Below are 23,088 nucleotides of genomic sequence, written 5' to 3'. Positions count from 1 at the left end.
GATGCTGACTGCAGGATGCTGTTCCCAGAGTGCTTCACTGTCATGCTGACTGCAGGACACTGTTCTCAGAGTGCTTGACTGTGATGTTGACTGCAGGACGCTGTTCCAAGACTGCTTCACTGCGATGCTGACTGCAGGACACTGGTGCCAGACTGCTTCACTTTGATGCTGACTGCAGGATGCTGTTCCCAGAGTGCTTCACTGTCATGCTGACTGCAGGACACTGTTCCAAGACTGCATCACTGTTTTGCTGACAGTAGGGCACTGTTTTCAAAGTGCGTCGCTGCGATGCTGACTGCAGGGCACTGTTCCCAGACTGATTCACGGCGATGCTGACTGCAGGACACTGTTCCCAGACTGCTTCACTGTGATGCTGACTGCAGGACACTGTTCCCAGACTGCTTCACTGTGATGCTGACTGCAGGTCACTGTTCCCAGAGTGCTTTACTTCAATGCTGACTGCAGGGCACTGTTCCCAGAGTGCTTCACTGTGACGCTGCCTGGAGGGCACTGTTCCCAGACTGCTTCACTGTGTTGCTGACTGCAGGACGCTGTTGCCAGAGTGCTTCACTATGATGCTGACTGCAGGGTGCTGTTCCCAGAGTGCTTCACTATGATGCTGACTGCAGGACACTATTCCCAGAGTGTTTCACTGCAATGCTGACTGTTGGACACAATTCCCAGACTGCTTCATTGCAATGCTGACTGCAGGACACAGTTGCCAGAGTGCTTTACTGTGAAACTGACTGCAGGATGCTGTTCCCAGAGTGCTTCACTGTGATGCTGACTGGAGGGCACTGTTCCCAGAGTGCTTTACTGTGATGCTGACTGCAGGGTTCTATTCCCTGACTGCTTCACTGTGATGCTGACTGCTGGACACTGTTCCCAGAGTGCTTCAATGCAATGCTGACTGCAGGTCACAGTTCCCAGAGTGCTTTACTGCAATGCTGACTGCAGGGCACGGTTCCCAGAGTGCTTCACTGTGACGCTGCCTGGAGGGCACTGTTCCCAGACTGCTTCACTCTGATGCTGACTGCAAGTCACTGTTCCCAGAGTGCTTCACTACGATGCCGACTGCAGGTTGCTGTTCCCAGAGTGCTTCACTACGATGCTGACTGCAGGGTGCTGTTCCCAGAGTGCTTCACTATGATGCTGACTGCAGGACACTATTCCCAGAGTGTTTCACTGCAATGCTGACTGTTGGACACAATTCCCAGACTGCTTCATTGCAATGCTGACTGCAGGACACAGTTCCCAGAGTGCTTTACTGTGAAACTGACTGCAGGATGCTGTTCCCAGACTGCTTCACTACGATGCTGACTGCAGAACGCTGTTCCCAGACTGCTGCACTGCGATGCTGACTGCAGGACGCTGTTCCCACACTGCTTCACTGTGATGCTGACTGCAGGATGCTGTTCCCAGAGTGCTTCACTGTCATGCTGACTGCAGGACACTGTTCTCAGAGTGCTTCACTGTGATGTTGACTGCAGGACGCTGTTCCAAGACTGCTTCACTGCGATGCTGACTGCAGGACACTGGTGCCAGACTGCTTCACTTTGATGCTGACTGCAGGATGCTGTTCCCAGAGTGCTTCACTGTCATGCTGACTGCAGGACACTGTTCCAAGACTGCATCACTGTTTTGCTGACAGTAGGGCACTGTTTTCAAAGTGCGTCGCTGCGATGCTGACTGCAGGGCACTGTTCCCAGACTGCTTCACGGCGATGCTGACTGCAGGACACTGTTCCCAGACTGCTTCACTGTGATGCTGACTGCAGGACACTGTTCCCAGACTGCTTCACTGTGATGCTGACTGCAGGTCACTGTTCCCAGAGTGCTTTACTTCAATGCTGACTGCAGGGCACTGTTCCCAGAGTGCTTCACTGTGACGCTGCCTGGAGGGCACTGTTCCCAGACTGCTTCACTGTGATGCTGACTGCAGGACGCTGTTGCCAGAGTGCTTCACTATGATGCTGACTGCAGGGTGCTGTTCCCAGAGTGCTTCACTATGATGCTGACTGCAGGACACTATTCCCAGAGTGTTTCACTGCAATGCTGACTGTTGGACACAATTCCCAGACTGCTTCATTGCAATGCTGACTGCAGGACACAGTTCCCAGAGTGCTTTACTGTGAAACTGACTGCAGGATGCTGTTCCCAGACTGCTTCACTACGATGCTGACTGCAGAACGCTGTTCCCAGACTGCTGCACTGCGATGCTGACTGCAGGACGCTGTTCCCACACTGCTTCACTGTGATGCTGACTGCAGGATGCTGTTCCCAGAGTGCTTCACTGTCATGCTGACTGCAGGACACTGTTCTCAGAGTGCTTCACTGTGATGTTGACTGCAGGACGCTGTTCCAAGACTGCTTCACTGCGATGCTGACTGCAGGACACTGGTGCCAGACTGCTTCACTTTGATGCTGACTGCAGGATGCTGTTCCCAGAGTGCTTCACTGTCATGCTGACTGCAGGACACTGTTCCAAGACTGCATCACTGTTTTGCTGACAGTAGGGCACTGTTTTCAAAGTGCGTCGCTGCGATGCTGACTGCAGGGCACTGTTCCCAGACTGCTTCACGGCGATGCTGACTGCAGGACACTGTTCCCAGACTGCTTCACTGTGATGCTGACTGCAGGACACTGTTCCCAGACTGCTTCACTGTGATGCTGACTGCAGGTCACTGTTCCCAGAGTGCTTTACTTCAATGCTGACTGCAGGGCACTGTTCCCAGAGTGCTTCACTGTGACGCTGCCTGGAGGGCACTGTTCCCAGACTGCTTCACTGTGATGCTGACTGCAGGACGCTGTTGCCAGAGTGCTTCACTATGATGCTGACTGCAGGGTGCTGTTCCCAGAGTGCTTCACTATGATGCTGACTGCAGGACACTATTCCCAGAGTGTTTCACTGCAATGCTGACTGTTGGACACAATTCCCAGACTGCTTCATTGCAATGCTGACTGCAGGACACAGTTCCCAGAGTGCTTTACTGTGAAACTGACTGCAGGATGCTGTTCCCAGACTGCTTCACTACGATGCTGACTGCAGGACGCTGTTCCCAGACTGCTTCACTGTGATGCTGACTGCATGACGCTCTTCCCAGACTGCTTCACTGTGATGTTGACTACAGGACGCTGTTCCAAGACTGCTTCACTGCGATGCTGACTGCAGGACACTGTTGCCAGACTGCTTCACTGTGATGCTGACTGCAGGATGCTGTTCCCAGAGCGCTACACTGTCATGCTGACTGCAAGACACTGTTCCCAGACTGCTTCACTGTCATGCTGACTGCAGGACACTGTTCCCTGCCTGCTTCACTGCAATGCTGACTGCAGGGCACTGTTCTCAGAGTGCTTCACTGTGATGCTGACTGCACGGCGCTGTTCCCAGTCTGCTTCACTGTGATGCTGACTGCAGGTCACTGTTCCCAGACTGCTTCACTGTGATGCTGACTGCAGGACACTGTTCCCAGACTGCATCACTGCGATGCTGACTGCAGGGCACTGTTCCCAGACTGCTTCACGGCGATGCTGACTGTAGGGCACTGTTCCCAGACTGCTTCACTGTGATGCTGACTGCAGGACGCTGTTCCCAGTCTGCTTCACTGTGATGCTGACTGCAGGACACTGTTGCCAGAGTGCTTTACTGCAAAACTGACCGCAGGACACTGTTCCAAGACTGCTTCACTGCGATGCTGACTGCCGGATGCTGTTTCCAGTCTGCTTCACTGTGATGCTGACTGCAGGACACTGTTCCCTGACTGCTTCACTGTGATGCTGACTGCAGGTCACTGTTCCCAGAGTGGTTTACTGCAATGCTGACTGCCGTGCACTGTTCCCAGAGTGCTTCACTATGATGCTGACTGCAGGACACTATTCCCAGAGTGTTTCACTGCAATGCTGACTGTTGGACACAATTCCCAGACTGCTTCATTGCAATGCTGACTGCAGGACACAGTTCCCAGAGTGCTTTACTGTGAAACTGACTGCAGGATGCTGTTCCCAGGCTGCTTCACTACGATGCTGACTGCAGAATGCTGTTCCCAGACTGCTTCACTGTGAAGCTGACTGCAGGACGCTGTTCCCAGACTGCTTCACTGTGAAGCTGACTGCAGAATGCTGTTCCCAGACTGCTTCACTATGATGCTGACTGCAGGACACTATTCCCAGAGTGTTTCACTGCAATGCTGACTGTTGGACACAATTCCCAGACTGCTTCATTGCAATGCTGACTGCAGGACACAGTTCCCAGAGTGCTTTACTGTGAAACTGACTGCAGGATGCTGTTCCCAGGCTGCTTCACTGTGATGCTGACTGCAGAATGCTGTTCCCAGACTGCTTCACTGTGAAGCTGACTGCAGGACGCTGTTCCCAGACTGCTTCACTGTGATGCTGACTGCATGACGCTCTTCCCAGGCTGCTTCACTGCGATGTTGACTGCAGGACGCTGTTCCAAGACTGCTTCACTGTGATGCTGACTGCAGGACACTATTCCCAGAGTGTTTCACTACGATGCTGACTGCAGGGTGCTGTTCCCAGAGTGCTTCACTATGATGCTGACTGCAGGACACTATTCCCAGAGTGTTTCACTGCAATGCTGACTGTTGGACACAATTCCCAGACTGCTTCATTGCAATGCTGACTGCAGGACACAGTTCCCAGAGTGCTTTACTGTGAAACTGACTGCAGGATGCTGTTCCCAGGCTGCTTCACTACGATGCTGACTGCAGAATGCTGTTCCCAGACTGCTTCACTGTGAAGCTGACTGCAGGACGCTGTTCCCAGACTGCTTCACTGTGAAGCTGACTGCAGAATGCTGTTCCCAGACTGCTTCACTATGATGCTGACTGCAGGACACTATTCCCAGAGTGTTTCACTGCAATGCTGACTGTTGGACACAATTCCCAGACTGCTTCATTGCAATGCTGACTGCAGGACACCGTTCCCAGAGTGCTTTACTGTGAAACTGACTGCAGGATGCTGTTCCCAGGCTGCTTCACTGTGATGCTGACTGCAGAATGCTGTTCCCAGACTGCTTCACTGTGAAGCTGACTGCAGGACGCTGTTCCCAGACTGCTTCACTGTGATGCTGACTGCATGACGCTCTTCCCAGACTGCTTCACTGCGATGTTGACTGCAGGACGCTGTTCCAAGACTGCTTCACTGCGATGCTGACTGCAGGACACTGTTGCCAGACTGCTTCACTGTGATGCTGACTGCAGGATGCTGTTCCCAGAGTGCTTCACTGTCATGCTGACTGCATGTCACTGTTCCCAGACTGCTTCACTGTGATGCTGACTGCAGGACTCTGTTCCCAGACTGCTTCACTGTGATGCTGACTGTAGGGCACTGTTCCCTGCCTGCTTCACTGGAATGCTGACTGCAGGGCACTGTTCTCAGAGTGCTTCACTGTGATGCTGAATGCACGGCGCTGTTCGCAGTCCGCTTCACTGTGATGCTGACTGCAGGTAACTGTTCCCAGACTGCTTCACTGTGATGCTGACTGCAGGACACTGTTCCCAGACTGCGTCACTGTGTTGCTGACTGTAGAGCACTGTTTTCAGAGTGCATCGCTGCGATGCTGACTGCAGGGCACTGTTCCCAGACTGCTTCACGGCGATGCTGACTGTAGGGCACTGTTCCCAGTCTGCTTCACTGTGATACTGACTGCAGGACACTGTTGCCAGAGTGCTTCACTGCAAAACAGACCGCAGGACGCTGTTCCAAGACTGCTTCACTGCGATGCTGACTGCAGGATGCTGTTTCCAGTCTGCTTCACTGTGATGCTGACTGCAGGACACTGTTCCCAGACTGCTTCACTGTGATGCTGACTGCAGGTCACTGTTCCCAGACTGCTTCACTGTAATGCTGACTGCAGGACACTGTTCCCAGACTGCGTCACTGTGTTGCTGACTGTAGGGCACTGTTTTCAGAGTGCTTCGCTGCGATGCTGACTGCAGGGCACTGTTCCCAGACTGCTTCACGGCGATGCTGACTGTAGGGCACTGTTCCCAGTCTGCTTCACTGTGATGCTGACTGCAGGACACTGTTGCCAGAGTGCTTCACTGCAAATCTGACCGCAGGACGCTGTTCCAAGACTGCTTCACTGCGATGCTGACTGCAGGATGCTGTTTCCAGACTGCTTCACTACGATGCTGACTGCTGGACACTGTTCCCAGAGTGCTTCATTGCAATGCTGACTGCAGGTCACAGTTCCCAGAGTGCTTCACTGTGATGTTGACTGGAGGGCACTGTTCCCAGAGTGCTTCACTGTGATGCTGACTGAAGGACACTGTTCCCAGAGTGCTTTACTGCGACGCTGACTGCAGGGTGCTATTCCCTGACTGCTTCACTGTGATGCTGACTGCTGGACACTGTTCCCAGAGTTCTTCATTGCAATGCTGACTGCAGGACACTGTTCCCAGACTGCTTCACTGCGATGCTGTCTGCAGGACACTGTTCCCAGACTGCTTCACTGCGATGCTGACTGCAGGTCACTATTCCCAGACTGCTTCACTGTGATGCTGACTGCAGGACACTGTTCCCAGAGTGCTTCACTACGATGCTGACTGCAGGGTGCTGTTCCCAGAGTGCTTCACTATGATGCTGACTGCAGGACACTATTCCCAGAGTGTTTCACTGCAATGCTGACTGTTGGACACAATTCCCAGACTGCTTCATTGCAATGCTGACTGCAGGACACAGTTCCCAGAGGGCTTTACTGTGAAACTGACTGCAGGATGCTGTTCCCAGACTGCTTCACTACGATGCTGACTGCAGAACGCTGTTCCCAGACTGCTGCACTGTGATGCTGACTGCAGGACGCTGTTCCCAGACTGCTTCACTGTGATGCTGACTGCAGGATGCTGTTCCCAGACTGCTTCACTGCGATGCTGACTGCAGGACGCTGTTCCCAGACTGCTTCACTACGATTCTGACTGCAGGATGCTGTTCCCAGACTGCTTCACTGTGATGCTGACTGCAGGGCACTGTTCCCAGTCTGCTTCACTGTGATGTTGACTGCAGGACGCTGTTCCAAGACTGCTTCACTGCGATGCTGACTGCAGGACACAGTTGCCAGACTGCTTCACTGTGATGCTGACTGCAGGATGCTGTTCCCAGAGTGCTTCACTGTCATGCTGACTGCAGGACACTGTTCCCAGACTGCTTCACTGTCATGCTGACTGCAGGACACTGTTCCCTGCCTGCTTCACTGCGATGCTGACTGCAGGGCACTGTTCTCAGAGTGCTTCACTGTGATGCTGACTGCACGACGCTGTTTCCAGTCTGCTTCACTGTGATGCTGACTGCAGGACACTGTTCCCAGACTGCTTCACTGCGATGCTGACTGCAGGTCACTGTTCCCAGACTGCTTCACTGTGATGCTGACTGCAGGACACTGTTCCCAGACTGCGTCACTGTGTTGCTGACTTTAGGGCACTGTTTTCAGAGTGCGTCACTGCGATGCTGACTGCAAGGCACTGTTCCCAGACTGCTTCACTGTGATGCTGACTGCAGGACACTGTTGCCAGAGTGCTTCACTGCAAAACTGACCGCAGGACGCTGTTCCAAGACTGCTTCACTGCGATGCTGACTGCAAGATGCTGTTTCCAGACTGCTTCAATATGATGCTGACTGCAGGACACTGTTCCCAGTCTGCTTCATTGTGATGCTGACTGCAGGTCACTGTTCCCAGACTGCTTCACTGTGATGCTGACTGCAGGACACTGTTCCCAGACTGCGTCACTGTGTTGCTGACTGTAGGGCACTGTTTTCAGAGTGCGTCACTGCGATGCTGACTGCAGGGCACTGTTCCCAGACTGCTTCACGGCGATGCTGACTGTAGGGCACTGTTCCCAGTCTGCTTCACTACGATGCTGACTGCAGGACACTGTTCCCAGACTGTGATGCCATTTGCAAGACGCTGTTCCCAGACTGTGTCTCTGTGATGGTGACTGCAGGATGCCCCCAAGCTTGTGCACTCAATAGAATACAAGCCCGTCCTGGTAAATAAACATGTTACTTCCCCCATAGACAATCGAGGAACCAAAACAACCAAATTTAGCAAATAACCCCCAAAAAAGAAATGCCGCAATTATATATGTAAATCTGGATCTCACCCAGCGAGGGCGTGATCTCAAAACGTCTCGTGAGATCTTGTTAGATCTTGTGAGACATCCCGAGTGTCGTCATCTCGCGAACCTCGTCGCATTACAGCTTCGGACGTGACGAGGCCGTTCGATTGCGCCGAATGTAAATAAACATAAAGAATCAGGCATACGGTAATTTAAATAGATTGGTAAATTTCACTTTAATCCATGCAGCAAATGTTAATCTAACGCAACCACAAGCAATCCTCTTCAGCATGCATGGTATTACGTATCAGCACAGCTCCCCAATATGCTGTTCCTTATTCATGCAGGGTAGGTCCGTTGTGCTATCCAACAATCAATTTATCTCTGAGCTTTATCATCAGCGAGGCACACGTCTACAAAGCCTCTCTCCCTCGGGCTATGACAATCCTGATGGTGTAACTTTCTAGAGTTCCTTTTCAACTGACCAACCCGGTTCATGGTTTGACCACTCCTGGGAAAACACCCAGCCCTATAGCATCCCAGAGCTATTCTCAAAGCTTTTCAGGTTTTAGATCTTTTTGACCAGCTCACACAGGTAGATCCTGTCTCCTTTTCGGGCAATGGGACCTCTTTCTGAGAGCGATTTTCTTGTTTTCTCTATAATATTTTGTGTTCCTGTCTGCTTTCTCTTTGTGTTTGCATCTGTGCAGTGCACTGATCGTCTTCACCCTCCAGCTCCTTTGATTATAGCTCTTCTTTGTGTCTGCCAGCCACATGGCTTCTTCCTTAACTTGCTTCCTGTTGAAGCTGCCTCCAGGTCAAGGGTTGTCAGGTCACATGAACAAGTATTTTCTGTTATTCAATAACATTACAATTGACCTCTTTACAATTGATACAAACTCCTAAAAGTACTTTTCAAACATTCTTTAAAAAATTTACAGATCCCACAGAACATTGAATGAAATTACAGATGTTCCTTACTGTACTGCTTCCAAGTTAAACGTTGCCACAAATTCTCTAAGTCCACAATCATTCTGGTGAATCTGTGCATCCCCCTCCAAGGTCAATATATCCTTCCTGAGGTTCAGGGAGGAACTCAATACAGTACTCTGAATGGTTTCTAACCAGAAACTTTTTTGTTTGTTTGTTCTTTCATGGGATGTGTGTGTCACGGACAAGGCCAGCATTTGTTGCCCATCCCTAATTGCCTTTGAACTACATGTTTACTAGGCCAGTTCGGAGGGCAATTAAGAGACACGGCGCTGTTGTGGGTAGGAGCCTCATGTAGGCGATATTGTGCGCATGCCAGTATAATATAGAATTCCTTGACAGAGCAAGGCTTAGTATGAGTCTGGAGAATAGTACCGTCCATGGTATGATGCATCGAGCCACATGGTAAGAGATTCAAAGGAAGCAGCGTGCATGGAGAAACAGCACCATGAATTGCAGTAACTGGGACTTGTAAATCGTTCAAGATTAACAATAAATGGTTGATGTTTAGACATACAAGTCTCAATACATCAAGAGGACACAGCCGGACACAACATGCTGCTCAATGGGGCACCATTATTCAACAGGCCAGACCATGTAAATATGGCAGATGTCCTCTCGTATGGGCAGCACAGTAGCACACTGGTTAGCACCGTTGCTTCACAGCTCCAGGGTCCCAGGTTCGATTCCCGGCTTGGGTCCCTGTCTGTGCGGAGTCTTCACCTTCTCCCTGAGCCTGCGTGGGTTTCCTCCGGGTGCTCCAGTTTCCTCCTACAGTCCAAAGATGTGCAGGTTAGGTGGATTGGCCATGATAAATTGCCCTTAGTGTCCAAAAAGGTTAGGTGGGATTAGTGGGTTACGGGGATAGGGTGAAGGTGATGGATTAGGGTGGAGGTATGGGCTCTTTCCAAGGGCCGGTGCAGACTCGATGGGCCGAATGGTCTCCTTCCGCACTGTAGATTCTATGATCGATGATAAAGAGCATTAGTAACCCAGGTGATAGTCCTCATGACCACCATTCCTGAGACTAGACTTATATTCCAGATTTATGAATTAAATTTAAATTCCATTGGCAACGATGTTGAGATTTGAACCCCTGTCCCACGAACATTAACCTGGGCTTCTGGATCCCGAGTCCAGTGGCATTACCACTGCACCACCGTATCTCCTAAACATGTACAACTGTAGCATAACCTCCTCCCCTTTGTATTCTAGCCGTTCAGGATAATGTGGAGAGGGTAGAGTTAATGGATGGGGTGAAAATTGATAGGGATGGCTTAGAGTGGATAGGTTACCTAATCCATATGACTTGCATCCCGGGTTGCTAAATGAAAGTGCCAGTGGATTAGAGAGCGGCAAATGTGACACCTGTATTCAAGAAATTGTATACATAAGGATAGTCTGAGCAAAGGCCAGTTAATTTAACATCAGTGGTGGATAATGTTTTAGAAACAATAAAAAGGGAGCAAAATAAACAGGCACTTGGAGAGGGTTGAGTTAATTAAGGATAGAGGGTTTGTGGCGATCTGTAACATAGAAGTAGTACAGTAAGCAACATTTAAAAAGTCGGGGGGATGTATAATTTTTAAGAATGTTTGGTCAGTAGTTTTAAGAGTTTGCATCAATTGTGAAGTGATCAATTGTCATTTTTTTGGATAATAAGAATTACGGGCTCATGTGACCTGACGGCCATTGAGCTGGAGACACCATCAACAGGAAGGCAGTTATAAAAGAAGCAGTTTGGCTGGCAGACACAAAGGAGAGCTACAAGCAGAGGAACTGGAGGGTGGATGGGTTTGTAAAAGGCTGATTGTGTTTGACTAATTGATTTTTTGATGATGTAACAGCAAAGGTTAATGAAGGTGATATGGTGGATGCTGTCTATATGGATTTTAAGAACGCTTTTGACAAAGTACCACCTAAAAGATTGGCTCACAAATTTGTGGCTCACGGAATGAGGGTGGTCACTGTCAACTGGGATTAAAAAATCAGTTAAGGGACAGAAGGCAGCAAGTTGTGGTAGGTGGTTGTTTTTCAGACTGGAAGATGGAAAGCAGCGATGGGTCAGTTCCAGGACCATGGCTTTCTTAAAATTATATAAATCAGTTCAAAATTGGAATATAGAGAAAAATATCAGTTGGCCGATTTCACCAAACTTGAGGCGTGGCAAACAGTGAGGAGGATGTCAATCCGCTGTCTCAGGTCGTAGAGAGGCTAGCAGAATCGACAGGCAGAGTGACAGACGGAATTCAGCACTGCGCAAGTGTGAAGTGGTGCATTTTGGCAGAAAGGATAGGGAGAGACAACATTCGTCATGGCGACAATCACCCCTTCACTGTGCCTGACTCGCTGCGCTCTTGCTCGTCTCTCACTGGCAAATCAGCAGTGCTGGCTGGATTCCCTGCCAGCTTGTAGTTTGTCGGTCAAAAAGGGTTTGAGGAAATGGTGCAATCGGGTCTTGGGGCAGGCGTGTTGGCACCGCTCACATCCGGCCCGGCCTTTCACTTCTTGCCTCCTCCTCACCCAGCCAAACAGACTCAACTAGAACAGTGTGCGAGACACTGGCACTGGGGCCAGTGGGCAGTGTGAAAGATTTTGGGAGATTGAGTAAAAGATGGGTTTAGAAAGGCAGAGGGAGACATCGAAAGAATTAGAGCTTCGGGAATTGACAGTTCTATATCAAATAAAAGGGACACAGTGCATCTGAACAGAAGGTGCTGAATTAATTGTTCCTGTTGTGAGGAGTGAAGCTCATTGGGATTGATGGGACTAACGTAGAACAATCATCATCACAATTGTAAAAAAAGGTGGCAGTGCGGTGGTGCAGTGGGTTAGCACTGCTGTCTCACAGCGTCGAGGTCTCAGGTTCGATCCCGGCTCTGGGTCACTGTCTGAGTGGAGTTTGCACATTCTCCCCGCGTTTGCGTAGGTTTCGCCCCCACAACCCAAAGATGTGCAGGGTCGGTGGATTGGCCACGTTAAATTGCCCCTTAATTGGAAAAAATTAATTGGATACTCTAAATATATGAAAAAACAATTTTTTTAAAAGAAGCCTGAGCTGCAATGTGATTTTGGGGCAGCTGTGCTGTGTGTTGGCTGAACTAGACAGTTTGGGGTGTAGGTGTATGACCAGTTTTATTAACTTTCACTATTGTTTCTTTCAGGCAGTACATTCATCAGCACATTCTAGCACCAATTGGTCAGAGGAGTTACTCTCAAAGCTGAGAATATATAATGTCATGTATGAAGGTATTCCGAACAACCCCATAGAATATTTCACCTGCGCATTTCGCCTCTCCAAATTTGAAAGGTCTGTACGAAATGGATTCCATGAAAATGTTGAGCCACCATGTGATAGATGGGAAGAAAGACTTGGGGGTGTATGTTCTGGTCCTGCTCGCCGTGGGAATCATCACGGAATGGGATGAACACTTTGACGGACCATTAAAAGCTCCTTTGGCATTGGGCAAGAACTTCAGGTCTTGGGGCAGACAGGACCCAGAAAATCCTGCCTTTGCATTTTGATACTGCCCCAGGGTGTTCCAAACCAATGAAATACTTTTAAAGTGTAGTCACTGTTGCAATGTCGGAAACAAGGTCACTAATTTACCCACAGCAAGTGCCAGTTGGTGAAGTCAAAACCAAGAGACAGAGCCTTTCCTTATTGCGAGAGTTAATTGACTTAGTTCAGTATCACCAATTAGAGAATCATGGAATTAACAGTGCAGCAGGAGGCCATTCGGCCCACTGAATCTGCACTGGCTCTTGGAAAGAACACTCTACTTAAGACCACACCTCATCTCTGTCCCCGTAACCCAGTTACCCCACCTAACCTAAGGGCAATTTAGCATGGCCAATCCACCTAACTGTTATAACCTGCCTACTGACGATTGGCTGGGGACTAATGATTATCCCACAATCCTATGGGAGTATGAACTTCCCCAATGAGGGGGGCGGAGAAACTCCTACTATAAATAAGCTGGCCAGTCCAGGAACCAGGAGGAAGGAGAAGGTAGCAAGGGAAGTTACTGCTACTGCTATGTATTTATTGTTATAGTAAATAAACTTTATTATTTTGTATCCTTAAAACTCGTGCTGGATTCTTCGGGGGGCCCTTACAAAACTGGCGACGAAGGTAAAAGTGAATAGCTGTCTACACTGCTGAAGCCACCTCCCTGGATTTTTGTTGGATACAGGTTGGAAGTTGTTTTCTATTATACCATGCCTCTGTACGGATGTTTGGATGTTTTTGATGCTGCGCTGGAAAGCTGGAACCAGTACACACAACGGATGCGTTACTATTTCCGGGCAAACAATATCACTGAAAACGAGCGCCAGGTGGTCATATTGCTCACCGCCTGCGGCCCGCATACGTTTGGGGTGATTAGGAGCCTTACGTACCCAGCTGCGCCGGACACCAAAACGTTTGACGAACTTGTGAATATAGTGGGGCAACACTTTAACCCAACCCCGTCCACGATAGTCCAGCGTTACCGGTTTAATACCGCTGAGAGGACCCCTGGAGAATCCCTTGCCGATTTTTTATCCAGGCTACGCGGGATTGCGGAATACTGTGACTATGGTGAGACCTTGTCAGAAATGTTACGCGACCGTTTGGTTTGCGGTATTAACAATGCGGCCACCCAGAGAAAGTTGTTAGCGGAGCCAACATTGACTTTTCAACAGGCAATACAAATAGTCTTGTCCCGAGAGAGCGCAGAGCGAGGAGTACAGGAGCTACAGGGAATGGAAGTGCATGCCTTGGGGCGAAACCCTTTCCGCCCAAAAACGTCCCCCCGCACTCCTGCGGTACCTTGGGCGAGGCAACGACCAGACCGACGCCAGTGGCCATCGGACATTCCTCCCCGAAGGGAGCCTTCTCCAGAGCCAATGGATGAGGAGCCATGTCCGTGTCAGACTTGTAGGCGCCGACCCCGTCGCGGACGGCGGTCCTGGGGACGCCAGAGGCGCCGTCGTTCCGACCGAAACTGGGACCAGCCCAGGGGCCGTAACTGGGACCAGCCCAGAGGCCGTACCTTCCATGTGGATGAACCTGCGGCGACCACTCCTGAGGACGTGGAGACGGAGGACGACTGCCTGCAGCTGCATTGTGTGGCAGCTCCCCGTGTGGCCCCCATTAAGGTGACAGTACGGGTCAATGGCCACCCGCTGGAGATGGAGTTGGATACTGGCGCAGCGGTCTCCGTGATCGCCCAGAGGACATTCGACCGCATCAAGCAGGGTATACAGACCCTTACACTAACTGACTCACAGGCCAGGTTGGCCACCTACACGGGGGAACCACTGGACATTGCAGGAACTACAATGACCCCTGTTGTCTATGGACGCCAGGAGGGGCGTTTCCCACTTATCGTAGTGCGTGGCCATGGGCCCAGCCTGTTGGGTCGGGACTGGTTGCGCCATTTGCGGTTGCAATGGCAGCACATCCTCCAAACAGTTTCTGGAGGGTTGACTGAGGTGCTAGGACGATACCCAGAGGTATTCCAGCCTGGTCTGGGGAAAATAAAAGGGGCCGTAGCCCGTATCCAAGTTGAACCAGGAGCCACACCGCGCTATTTCCGGGCACGCCCAGTGCCTTACGCTTTGCTCGAGAAGGTAGAAGGGGAGCTCACTCGTTTGGAGAGTTTGGGTATTATCAGGCCTGTCCGTTTTGCTGACTGGGCAGCACCGATTGTGCCAGTAATGAAGCCAGATGCCGCAGTTCGCTTGTGTGGCGACTATAAACGTACAGTGAATACAGTTTCCCGACTCGACCGATACCCAATGCCTCGCATAGAGGATCTCTACGCGAAACTTGCAGGCGGACTCTCATTCACAAAATTAGATATGAGTCACGCCTACCTGCAGTTGGAGCTGGACCCTGCCTCCCGACCATATGTAACAATTAACACACACCGGGGCCTGTATGAATATACACGATTGCCCTTTGGAGTATCCTCTGCCTGCGCAATTTTTCAACGTGTTATGGAGGGCATTTTGAGAGGTTTACCACGTGTGGCTGTCTACCTAGATGACGTGTTGATTACAGGGACGTCGGAGCAAGAGCATTTGGAAAATCTGGAGGCTGTCCTTAAACGCCTTTCGGAGGCTGGAGTCCGTTTACGTCACACAAAGTGCGTATTTCAGGCAAAAGAAGTAGTCTACCTAGGTTATCGGGTGGACCGCGAGGGTCTGCACCCCGTCGCAGAGAAGGTGCGTGCAATTCAACATGCCCCCACCCCGACTGACACTTCGCATCTTCGTTCTTTTCTCGGTCTCGTAAACTATTACGGGAAGTTCCTCCCCAATCTGGCAACTACGCTGGCCCCCTTACACCTGCTGCTAAAGAAAAATCACACCTGGGTTTGGGGTCAGCCGCAAGAAACCGCTTTCCGGCGGGTAAAGCAACAATTGTCGTCGTCTGGGTTACTAACCCACTATGATCCGGGAAAGCCTTTGCTCGTCACATGTGATGCATCCCCGTATGGTATTGGGGCTGTCCTGTCCCACAAGATGGAGAACGGGGCCGAGCGACCGATAGCTTTCGCCTCCCGCACATTGACTGCAGCGGAGAAGAAGTACGCGCAGATCGAGAAGGAGGGCCTGGCAGTGGTTTTTGCGGTGAAACGCTTTCACCAGTATGTGTACGGCCGCCATTTCACTATCGTGACTGATCATAAGCCCCTGCTGGGACTCTTCAGAGAGGATAAGCCGATACCGCCCATTGCTTCTGCACGGATCCAGCGCTGGGCTTTGTTGCTTGCTGCATATGAGTATTCTCTGGAGCACAAACCAGGTACGCAGATAGCAAATGCCGACGCACTGAGCCGATTGCCTTTATCGACAGGCCCCATGTCGACCCCCACGACCGGTGAGGTGGTCGCAACCCTAAATTTTATGGACACCTTGCCTGTCACGGCATCACAGATCCGTGAGTGGACCCAGACGGAGCCAGTCCTGTCAAAGGTTCGGCACGTAGTCCTGTATGGTGGGCAGCATAGACAGCTCCCAGGCAAGTTACGGGCATTTTCCTCCAAGCTGTCAGAGTTCAGCGTGGAAGACGGCATCCTCTTGTGGGGGACGCGTGTGGTTGTCCCGGAAAAAGGCCAGGAGCTGATATTATCAGACTTGCACAATGGGCATCCGGGCGTGACCAAGATGAAAATGTTGACCCGGAGTTATGTCTGGTGGCCAGGCCTCGACACCGACATTGAGAAGGTGGCCCAAAACTGCTCCATTTGCCAGGAGCATCAGAAGCTTCCGCCGGCCGCGCCCCTACATCACTGGGAATGGCCAGGGCGTCCTTGGGCACGCTTACATGCAGATTTCGCAGGCCCTTTTCAGGGATCCATGTTCCTTCTACTAATTGACGCCCAGTCCAAATGGCTGGAGGTGCATAAGATGCAGGGGACAACGTCCTGCGCAACAATTGAAAAAATGCGTTTATCATTTAGCACGCATGGCCTCCCCGAGGTGCTGGTCACGGATAATGGCACTCCATTCACGAGTGAGGAATTTGCTAGGTTTACAAAGATGAACGGCATCCGCCATATCCGCACTGCCCCTTACCACCCGGCTTCAAATGGGTTGGCAGAGCGTGCAGTTCAAACATTCAAAAGAGGCCTAAAGAAGCAGTCTTCCGGATCAATGGACACGAGACTGGCTCGGTTTTTGTTTACGTACAGGACCACCCCCCATACAGTGACTGGGGTAGCTCCCGCAGAACTCCTAATGGGCCGGAGACTTCGCACCCGCCTTAGTATGGTCTTCCCGGACATTGGCGCAAAAGTACGCCGCACACAAGAACGGCAGGGACCAGGATTGTCTCAGCATCGTCCGATTCGGCAGTTTGCGCCCGGTGACCCAGTATTCGTGCGGAATTTTGCTGGTGGTGCCCAATGGGTTCCTGGGGTAATCTTTCGCCAAACGGGCCCTATATCGTACCAAGTGCAAGCCCAGGGTCGTCTCCAGCGAAAACATGTAGACCACGTCCGGTCCAGAAGATCATCCCCGCAAAAGATTCCCCGCCCCCGGAGCTCAGTTCAACAGCGGCAAAGACCAGAAACAAGGGAAGGTGGTCCTCCAAATCTTCCACTGGTGCCTCACTCGAAGCCTGCGCAGGTCGTTACGGGACCGAATGGGGACAGAGACGCTGACATGACGGAGGCAGCAGACTCTGACTCCGAGATGGAGACACAGGATGAATCAGAGGGGGAATCCTCGGGTCCACAGGCCGTGGATGTACAACCGCGCCGTTCATCACGGAAGCGCCGGTCTCCGTCTCGTTATACGCCGCCTGATCCAGCGCCGCGTGCAAATGGCGTCCGGCCTGCGGCCAAACGAGTTCGACGCCTCCCTTCGCCAGGGCCTACGGTGGATTCCTTGGAATTTGGGGGGAAGGGATGTTATAACCTGCCTACTGACGATTGGCTGGGGACTAATGATTATCCCACAATCCTATGGGAGTATGAACTTCCCCAATGAGGGGGGCGGAGAAACTCCTACTATAAATAAGCTGGCCAGTCCAGGAACCAGGAGGAAGGAGAAGGTAGCAAGGGAAGTTACTGCTACTGCTATGTATATATTGTTATAGTAAATAAACTTTATTATTTTGTATCCTTAAAACTCGTGCTGGATTCTTCGGGGGGCCCTTACAAAACTAACCTCCACATCTTTGGACTGTTGGACCTTGGGAGGAAACCGGAGCACCCAGAGGAAACTCACGCAAACACCGGGAGAATGTGCAAAGTCCACACACAGTGACCCAAGCCGGGAATCGAACCTGGGACCCTGGAGCTGTGAAGAAACTGTGCTAACCACTGTGCTACCATGCCGCCCATTATCCTTGCACACACCCAGCCATCCCTTATTTATACGTGTTTAAATACGCTTCACTTGTGTTTTTTAAATTAGTTTATGGGATGTGGGCCTCGCTGGCTGGTCCAGCATTTATTGACCATCCCTGAGGATAATTAAGAGTCAACCACATTGCTGTGGGTCTGGAATCACATGTAGGCCAGACCTGGTAAGGACGGCAGATTTCTCTCCCTAAAAGGACATTAGTGAACCAGATGGGATTTTACGACAATCGGCAATGGTTCCATGGCCACCTTTAGACTTCTATTTCCAGATTTCTTTCTTTCTTTTAAAAAAAATATTTTTATTGAAGTATTTGCAAAATTTTTATAACAACAACAAACACAATAATAACATAAACATCAACAGGGTAAGAAAAAGACACTTCCCACCCAACCCCTTCTGTACATCCCTCAACCATATTGTACCCTTTAGAATACAGCTTCTGTTGACATTTTAATTTCCCCCGAGAAAATCGCCGAACGGCTGCCACCTCCGAGAAAACCCCAGCATTGACCCTCTCAAGGCAAACTTTATTTTCTCCAGCCTGAGAAACCCAGCCATGTCTCTGACCCTCAAGTCTCCAAACGCGGGGGCTTCGAGTCCCTCCACATTAAAAGGATCCGTCCCCGGGCTACCAGGGAGGCAAAGGCCAGCACGTCGGCCTCTTTCACTCCCTGAACTCACGGATCTTCTGACACTCCAAACATCGCCACCTCTGGACTCGGCACCACCCGCGTGTCTAGCACCTTGGACATTGCCTTGGCAAACCCCTGCCAGAACCTTCCAAGCTTCGGGCATGCCCAAAACATGTGAACATGGTTTGCTGGGCTTCCCGCACACCTTGCACATCTATCTTCTACCCCGAAAAACTTGCTCATCCTCGCCGCTGTCATGTGTGCCCGGCGTGTCGTGTTGGGTGTTCCGATGTACAAACGAACCAACATGGTTGTAGATGGTACAACTCTCCTCCCCGTGCTCATCCTCCCCGTGTGTGCGTGGGTTTCCTCCGGGTGCTCCGGTTTCCTCCCACAGTCCAAAGATGTGCAGGTTAGGTGGATTGGCCATGATAAATTGCCCTTAGTGTCCAAAATTGCCCTTAGTGTTGGGTGGGGTTACTGGGTTATGGGGATAGGGTGGGGGTGTTGACCTTGGGTAGGGTACTCTTTCCAAGAGCCGGTGCAGACTCGATGGGCCGAATGGCCTCTTTCGGCTTTGTAAATTCTATGATCTATGAACTCTGTTTTATTATTCTGTATGATAACAACTGTGAACTTCTGGCTGTGGTTCGTACTTCACCAGTTAACCTGTGGACCCAGTCCTAACACTATCTTAGAGGGGCACTCAGCATATGGTGTATGTCTGAGTGGCACGCTGTGAGCTCTGTGCTCTGAGCTATCTCCTGGTGGAATGAGCGGGAACTGTGGTGTTCCCTGTTTTATAGTGCGTGTGCTCTCACTGGTGATTGGCTGTGATGTTGCGTGTGTGTTGATTGGTCCGTCGATGTGTCTATCAGTGTGTGTGTGTGTGATTGCACCATGATATGTTAATATGGATATCATGACATCCCCCCTTTTCACAAGAATATGTGCCTATATGGTAATAAATATTGGTGTGTACTGAGTGTGGCTGAGTATGTGTGTGCAATATTTACAACATGTACATGAGGCTAAACTATATACAGAGGAAGCTGTCAGGTGCAACAGAACAACGAGGTTGTACCACAAACAAAACAAGTGCAATCATCAAATATCGAAAGAGAACTCCTGGAACGACAAAAAGAGAAACACATTGACATTGTTGCATAACAATTCAATGAATCCAATGTGCAAACAGGCTCATAAGTCCAGTCTAGTAGGTGGGCGACGAATTTGGGTTGACCGCCTCAAGGGTGGGTCAGGATCCACCGGCTGAGGAATGGGCCTGGCCACGGGCGAGAGAGGAATAGGCAGAGTGGCAGGAAGCTCAACAAAGTCGACATCAGGGACAACAGGAGGGCGTGGCACCGGTGCACGTAGCGAGCGCCGAAGCAGCCAAAGGGCCCGCCGATTACGCCGGCGAATGGAGCCATCAGGCATGCGAACCAGGAACGAGCGGGGAGCCACGCAGCAGAGAACCTCGGCAGTTGACGACCAGCCACCCTCTGGTAGGTGTATGCGGACGTTGTCTCCAGGCGGCAAGGCAGGAAGATCAGTTGTCCAAGTGTTGTGTGCCACCTTCTGCTGAGCACGTTGCTGTCGCATCCTTTGCAGTACTGGAGCATGGTCGGGTTTAGGAACATGAATGGACGGCACAGTGGTCCTGAGGGCGCGACCCATCAACAGCTGGGCTGGTGAAAGGCCTGTGGACAGTGGGGCCGAGCGATAGGCCAGCAGGGCTAAACAGAAGTCAGATCCGGCATCAGCAGCCTTGCAGAGGAGCCGCTTCACGATATGGACGCCCTTTTCCGCCTTGCCATTTGACTGGGGATGCAGAGGGCAGGACGTCATGTGTGTGAAGCCATATGAAGCAGCAAAAGAAGACCATTCTTGGCTCTCAAAACAGGCCCATTGTCCGACATGATGGTAAGCGGAATGCCATGGCGAGCAAAGGTTTCCTTGCATGCACTGATTACAGCTGATGATGTCAAGTCGTGCAGGCATATGACCTCCGGATAGTTGGAAAAATAGTCAATTATGATGACGTAGAGTCCGCCGAGCGCATGAAAGAGGTCCACACCCACATTTGCCCAGGGGGATGTTACCAACTCATGGGGCTGAAGTGTCTCAGGGGGTTGCGCCAGCTGAAACCTTTGGCAGATAGGGCAGTTGAGCACCATGTTGGCGATGTCGTCGTTGATGTCCGGCCAGTTCACAGCTTCTCGGGCCCTCCGCCTGCACTTTTCAACCCCAAGATGGCCTTTGTGCAATTGTTCGAGGACCAGCCTGTGCATGCTGTATGGGATCACAATCCGGTCCAACTTTAGGAGGACACCATCAATGATGGCCAAGTCATCCCGGACATTGTAGAATTGTGGGCACTGCCCCTTGAGCCACCCTTCCGTCATGTGGCGCATCACACGTTGTAGGAGGGGGTCAGCCGCACTCTCACGGCGAATATGGGCCAGACTTGCATCAGTAGCTGGCAGATTGGCCGGTGTGAAGGCTACATGTGCGTCGACCTGACAGACGAACCCCCCCGATTCGGGCGGTGTGCTCACTGCTCTGGACGGGGCATCCGCGATGATGAGGTCCTTTCCCAGGGTGTAGACTAGTTGGAAGTCGTACCTCTGGAGCTTGAGCAGAATGCGCTGGAGGCGAGGGGTCATCTCATTGAGGTCCTTTTGTATGCTGCCGACCAGGGGGCGATGGTCGGTTCCCACGGTGAACTGAGGGAGACCATACACATAGTTGTGGAATTTATCTATGCCGGTTAACAAACCCAGGCACTCCTTCTCAATCTGCGCATAGCGCTGTTCTGTGGGGGTCACGGCCTGCGAGGCATAGGCGACCGGGGCCCATGATGCAGTGTCGTCCCGTTGCAGGAGTACCTCCCCAATGCCGGACCGGCTGGCGTCAGTTGAGATCTTTGTACCTCGAGTAGTGTCGAAGAACGCCAAGACCGGGGCGGTGGTGAGCTTGATCTTGAGCTCCTTCCATTCCTTCTGGTGTGCGGGCAGCCACTGGAACTCCGTTCCAGGTGGCGAAAAGCCGTTGTGTGGGAGGCAAGGTTGGGAATAAACTTCCCCAGGAAGTTGACCATCCCGAGAAAGCGCAGCACTGCATTCTTGTCTGCCGGCTGCGGCATGGCTGTATTAGCTGTCACTTTGTCGGCATCCGGCCGCACCCCTGACCGGGATATGTGGTCCCCCAGAAACTTTAGCTCAGTTTGGCCGAAAGAACACTTGGCTCGGTTGAGGCGCAGGCCGTTTTCCCGTATCCGAGCAAAGACGCGCTGGAGGCGACTGATGTGCTCCTGTGGTGTGGTGGACCAGATGATGACGTCGTCAACATAGACGCGCACCCCTTCGATGCCCTCCATCATCTGTTCCATGATTCAATGAAACACCTCGGATGCTGAGATGATGCCAAACGGCATCCTATTGTAGCAGTACCTGCCAAAGGGAGTGTTGAAAGTGCACAGCTTCCTGCTGGACTGATCCAGCTGAATCTGCCAAAAACCCTTTGAGGCATCAAGCTTGGTAAAAATTTTAGCCCGGGCCATTTCGCTCGTGATCTCTTCCCGTTTGGGTATGGGGTAGTGTTCCCTCATGATGTTGTTGTTCAGGTCTTTCGGCTCGATGCAGATCCGGAGCTCGCCAGAGGGCTTTTTTACGCACACCATGGAGCTGACCCATGGTGTTGGCTCCGTGGCCCGGGAAAGCACTCATTGGTCCTGCAGGTCCTGCAGCTGCTGCTTGAGGCGGTCTTTGAGTGGTGCTGGGACTCTACGAGGTGCGTGAATGACCGGGGTGGCGTCCGGTTTGAGCCGTATTCTGTAAGTGTAGGCAGTGTGCCCATGCCCTCGAAAGCCTCCTGGTTGTGGGCGAGGAGCGAGTGGAGCTGTGGCCTAAAGTCTGCATCCGGGAAATCGGACATTCCTTCTGGAGACAGAGTGTGCACCCGCTGAACGAGGTGGAGAACCTTGCACGCCTGTGCGCCTCACAGAGAGTCCTTCGAGGATCCAACTATCTCAAACGACAGTGTGGCTGTGTATGAATTGTGTGTAACCTCGAGCTGGCAGGATCCCATGGCCGGGATAACATTACCGTTGTAATCGACTAACTGACAGTGGGATGGCTGAATCAGTGGTTTGACCTTCAAGGTGCAGAAGGCTGACCATGCAATGAGATTGGCGGAGGCACCAGTGTCTAAGCGGAATGTGATTGGTGATCGGTTGACCGTTAGGGTGGCACACCATTCATCACCCGGATTAATGCTGTGCACTGGCATCGGCTGGTGGGTCCTACTTGGGGACATCCGATTTCTGTCTATTTTCGCAACGCGGAAGGCTTCGCGGTCGTCGGTATCATCGGCCTGTACGTCGTCAGGGTATGACTACTGGTGTATGGGGGCTGAATGGCCCGCACGTCCCTGCGAGGCTGGTGGAATTGGGGAGCGTTGGCAGGTTGAGCTGCTCGACAGCAGGCAGCGTAGTGGCCCATCTTGCCACAGCGGAGGCATTGTCGA

The 23,088-nt window shown here is 51.5% G+C and overlaps 1 protein-coding gene across 1 annotated transcript in view; it reads left to right on the top strand.

The window, feature by feature from the left end:
• Positions 1 to 23,088, top strand: part of LOC140389059 (anoctamin-7-like) — a 275,652-nt gene that overhangs the window by 229,243 nt on the left and 23,321 nt on the right. Inside the window, exon 6 of the mRNA XM_072473221.1 lies at positions 12,229 to 12,374. Coding sequence (XP_072329322.1) covers positions 12,229 to 12,374 — 146 coding nt within the window. The remainder of the gene's footprint in view (positions 1 to 12,228; positions 12,375 to 23,088) is intronic.

Source organism: Scyliorhinus torazame, chromosome 14 (assembly GCF_047496885.1).
Source record: "Scyliorhinus torazame isolate Kashiwa2021f chromosome 14, sScyTor2.1, whole genome shotgun sequence".
NCBI classification, from domain to species: Eukaryota; Metazoa; Chordata; class Chondrichthyes; order Carcharhiniformes; family Scyliorhinidae; genus Scyliorhinus; species Scyliorhinus torazame.
The sequence above is the reverse complement of the archived record's forward strand: the minus strand, read 5'-3'. Positions and strand labels throughout refer to the sequence as shown.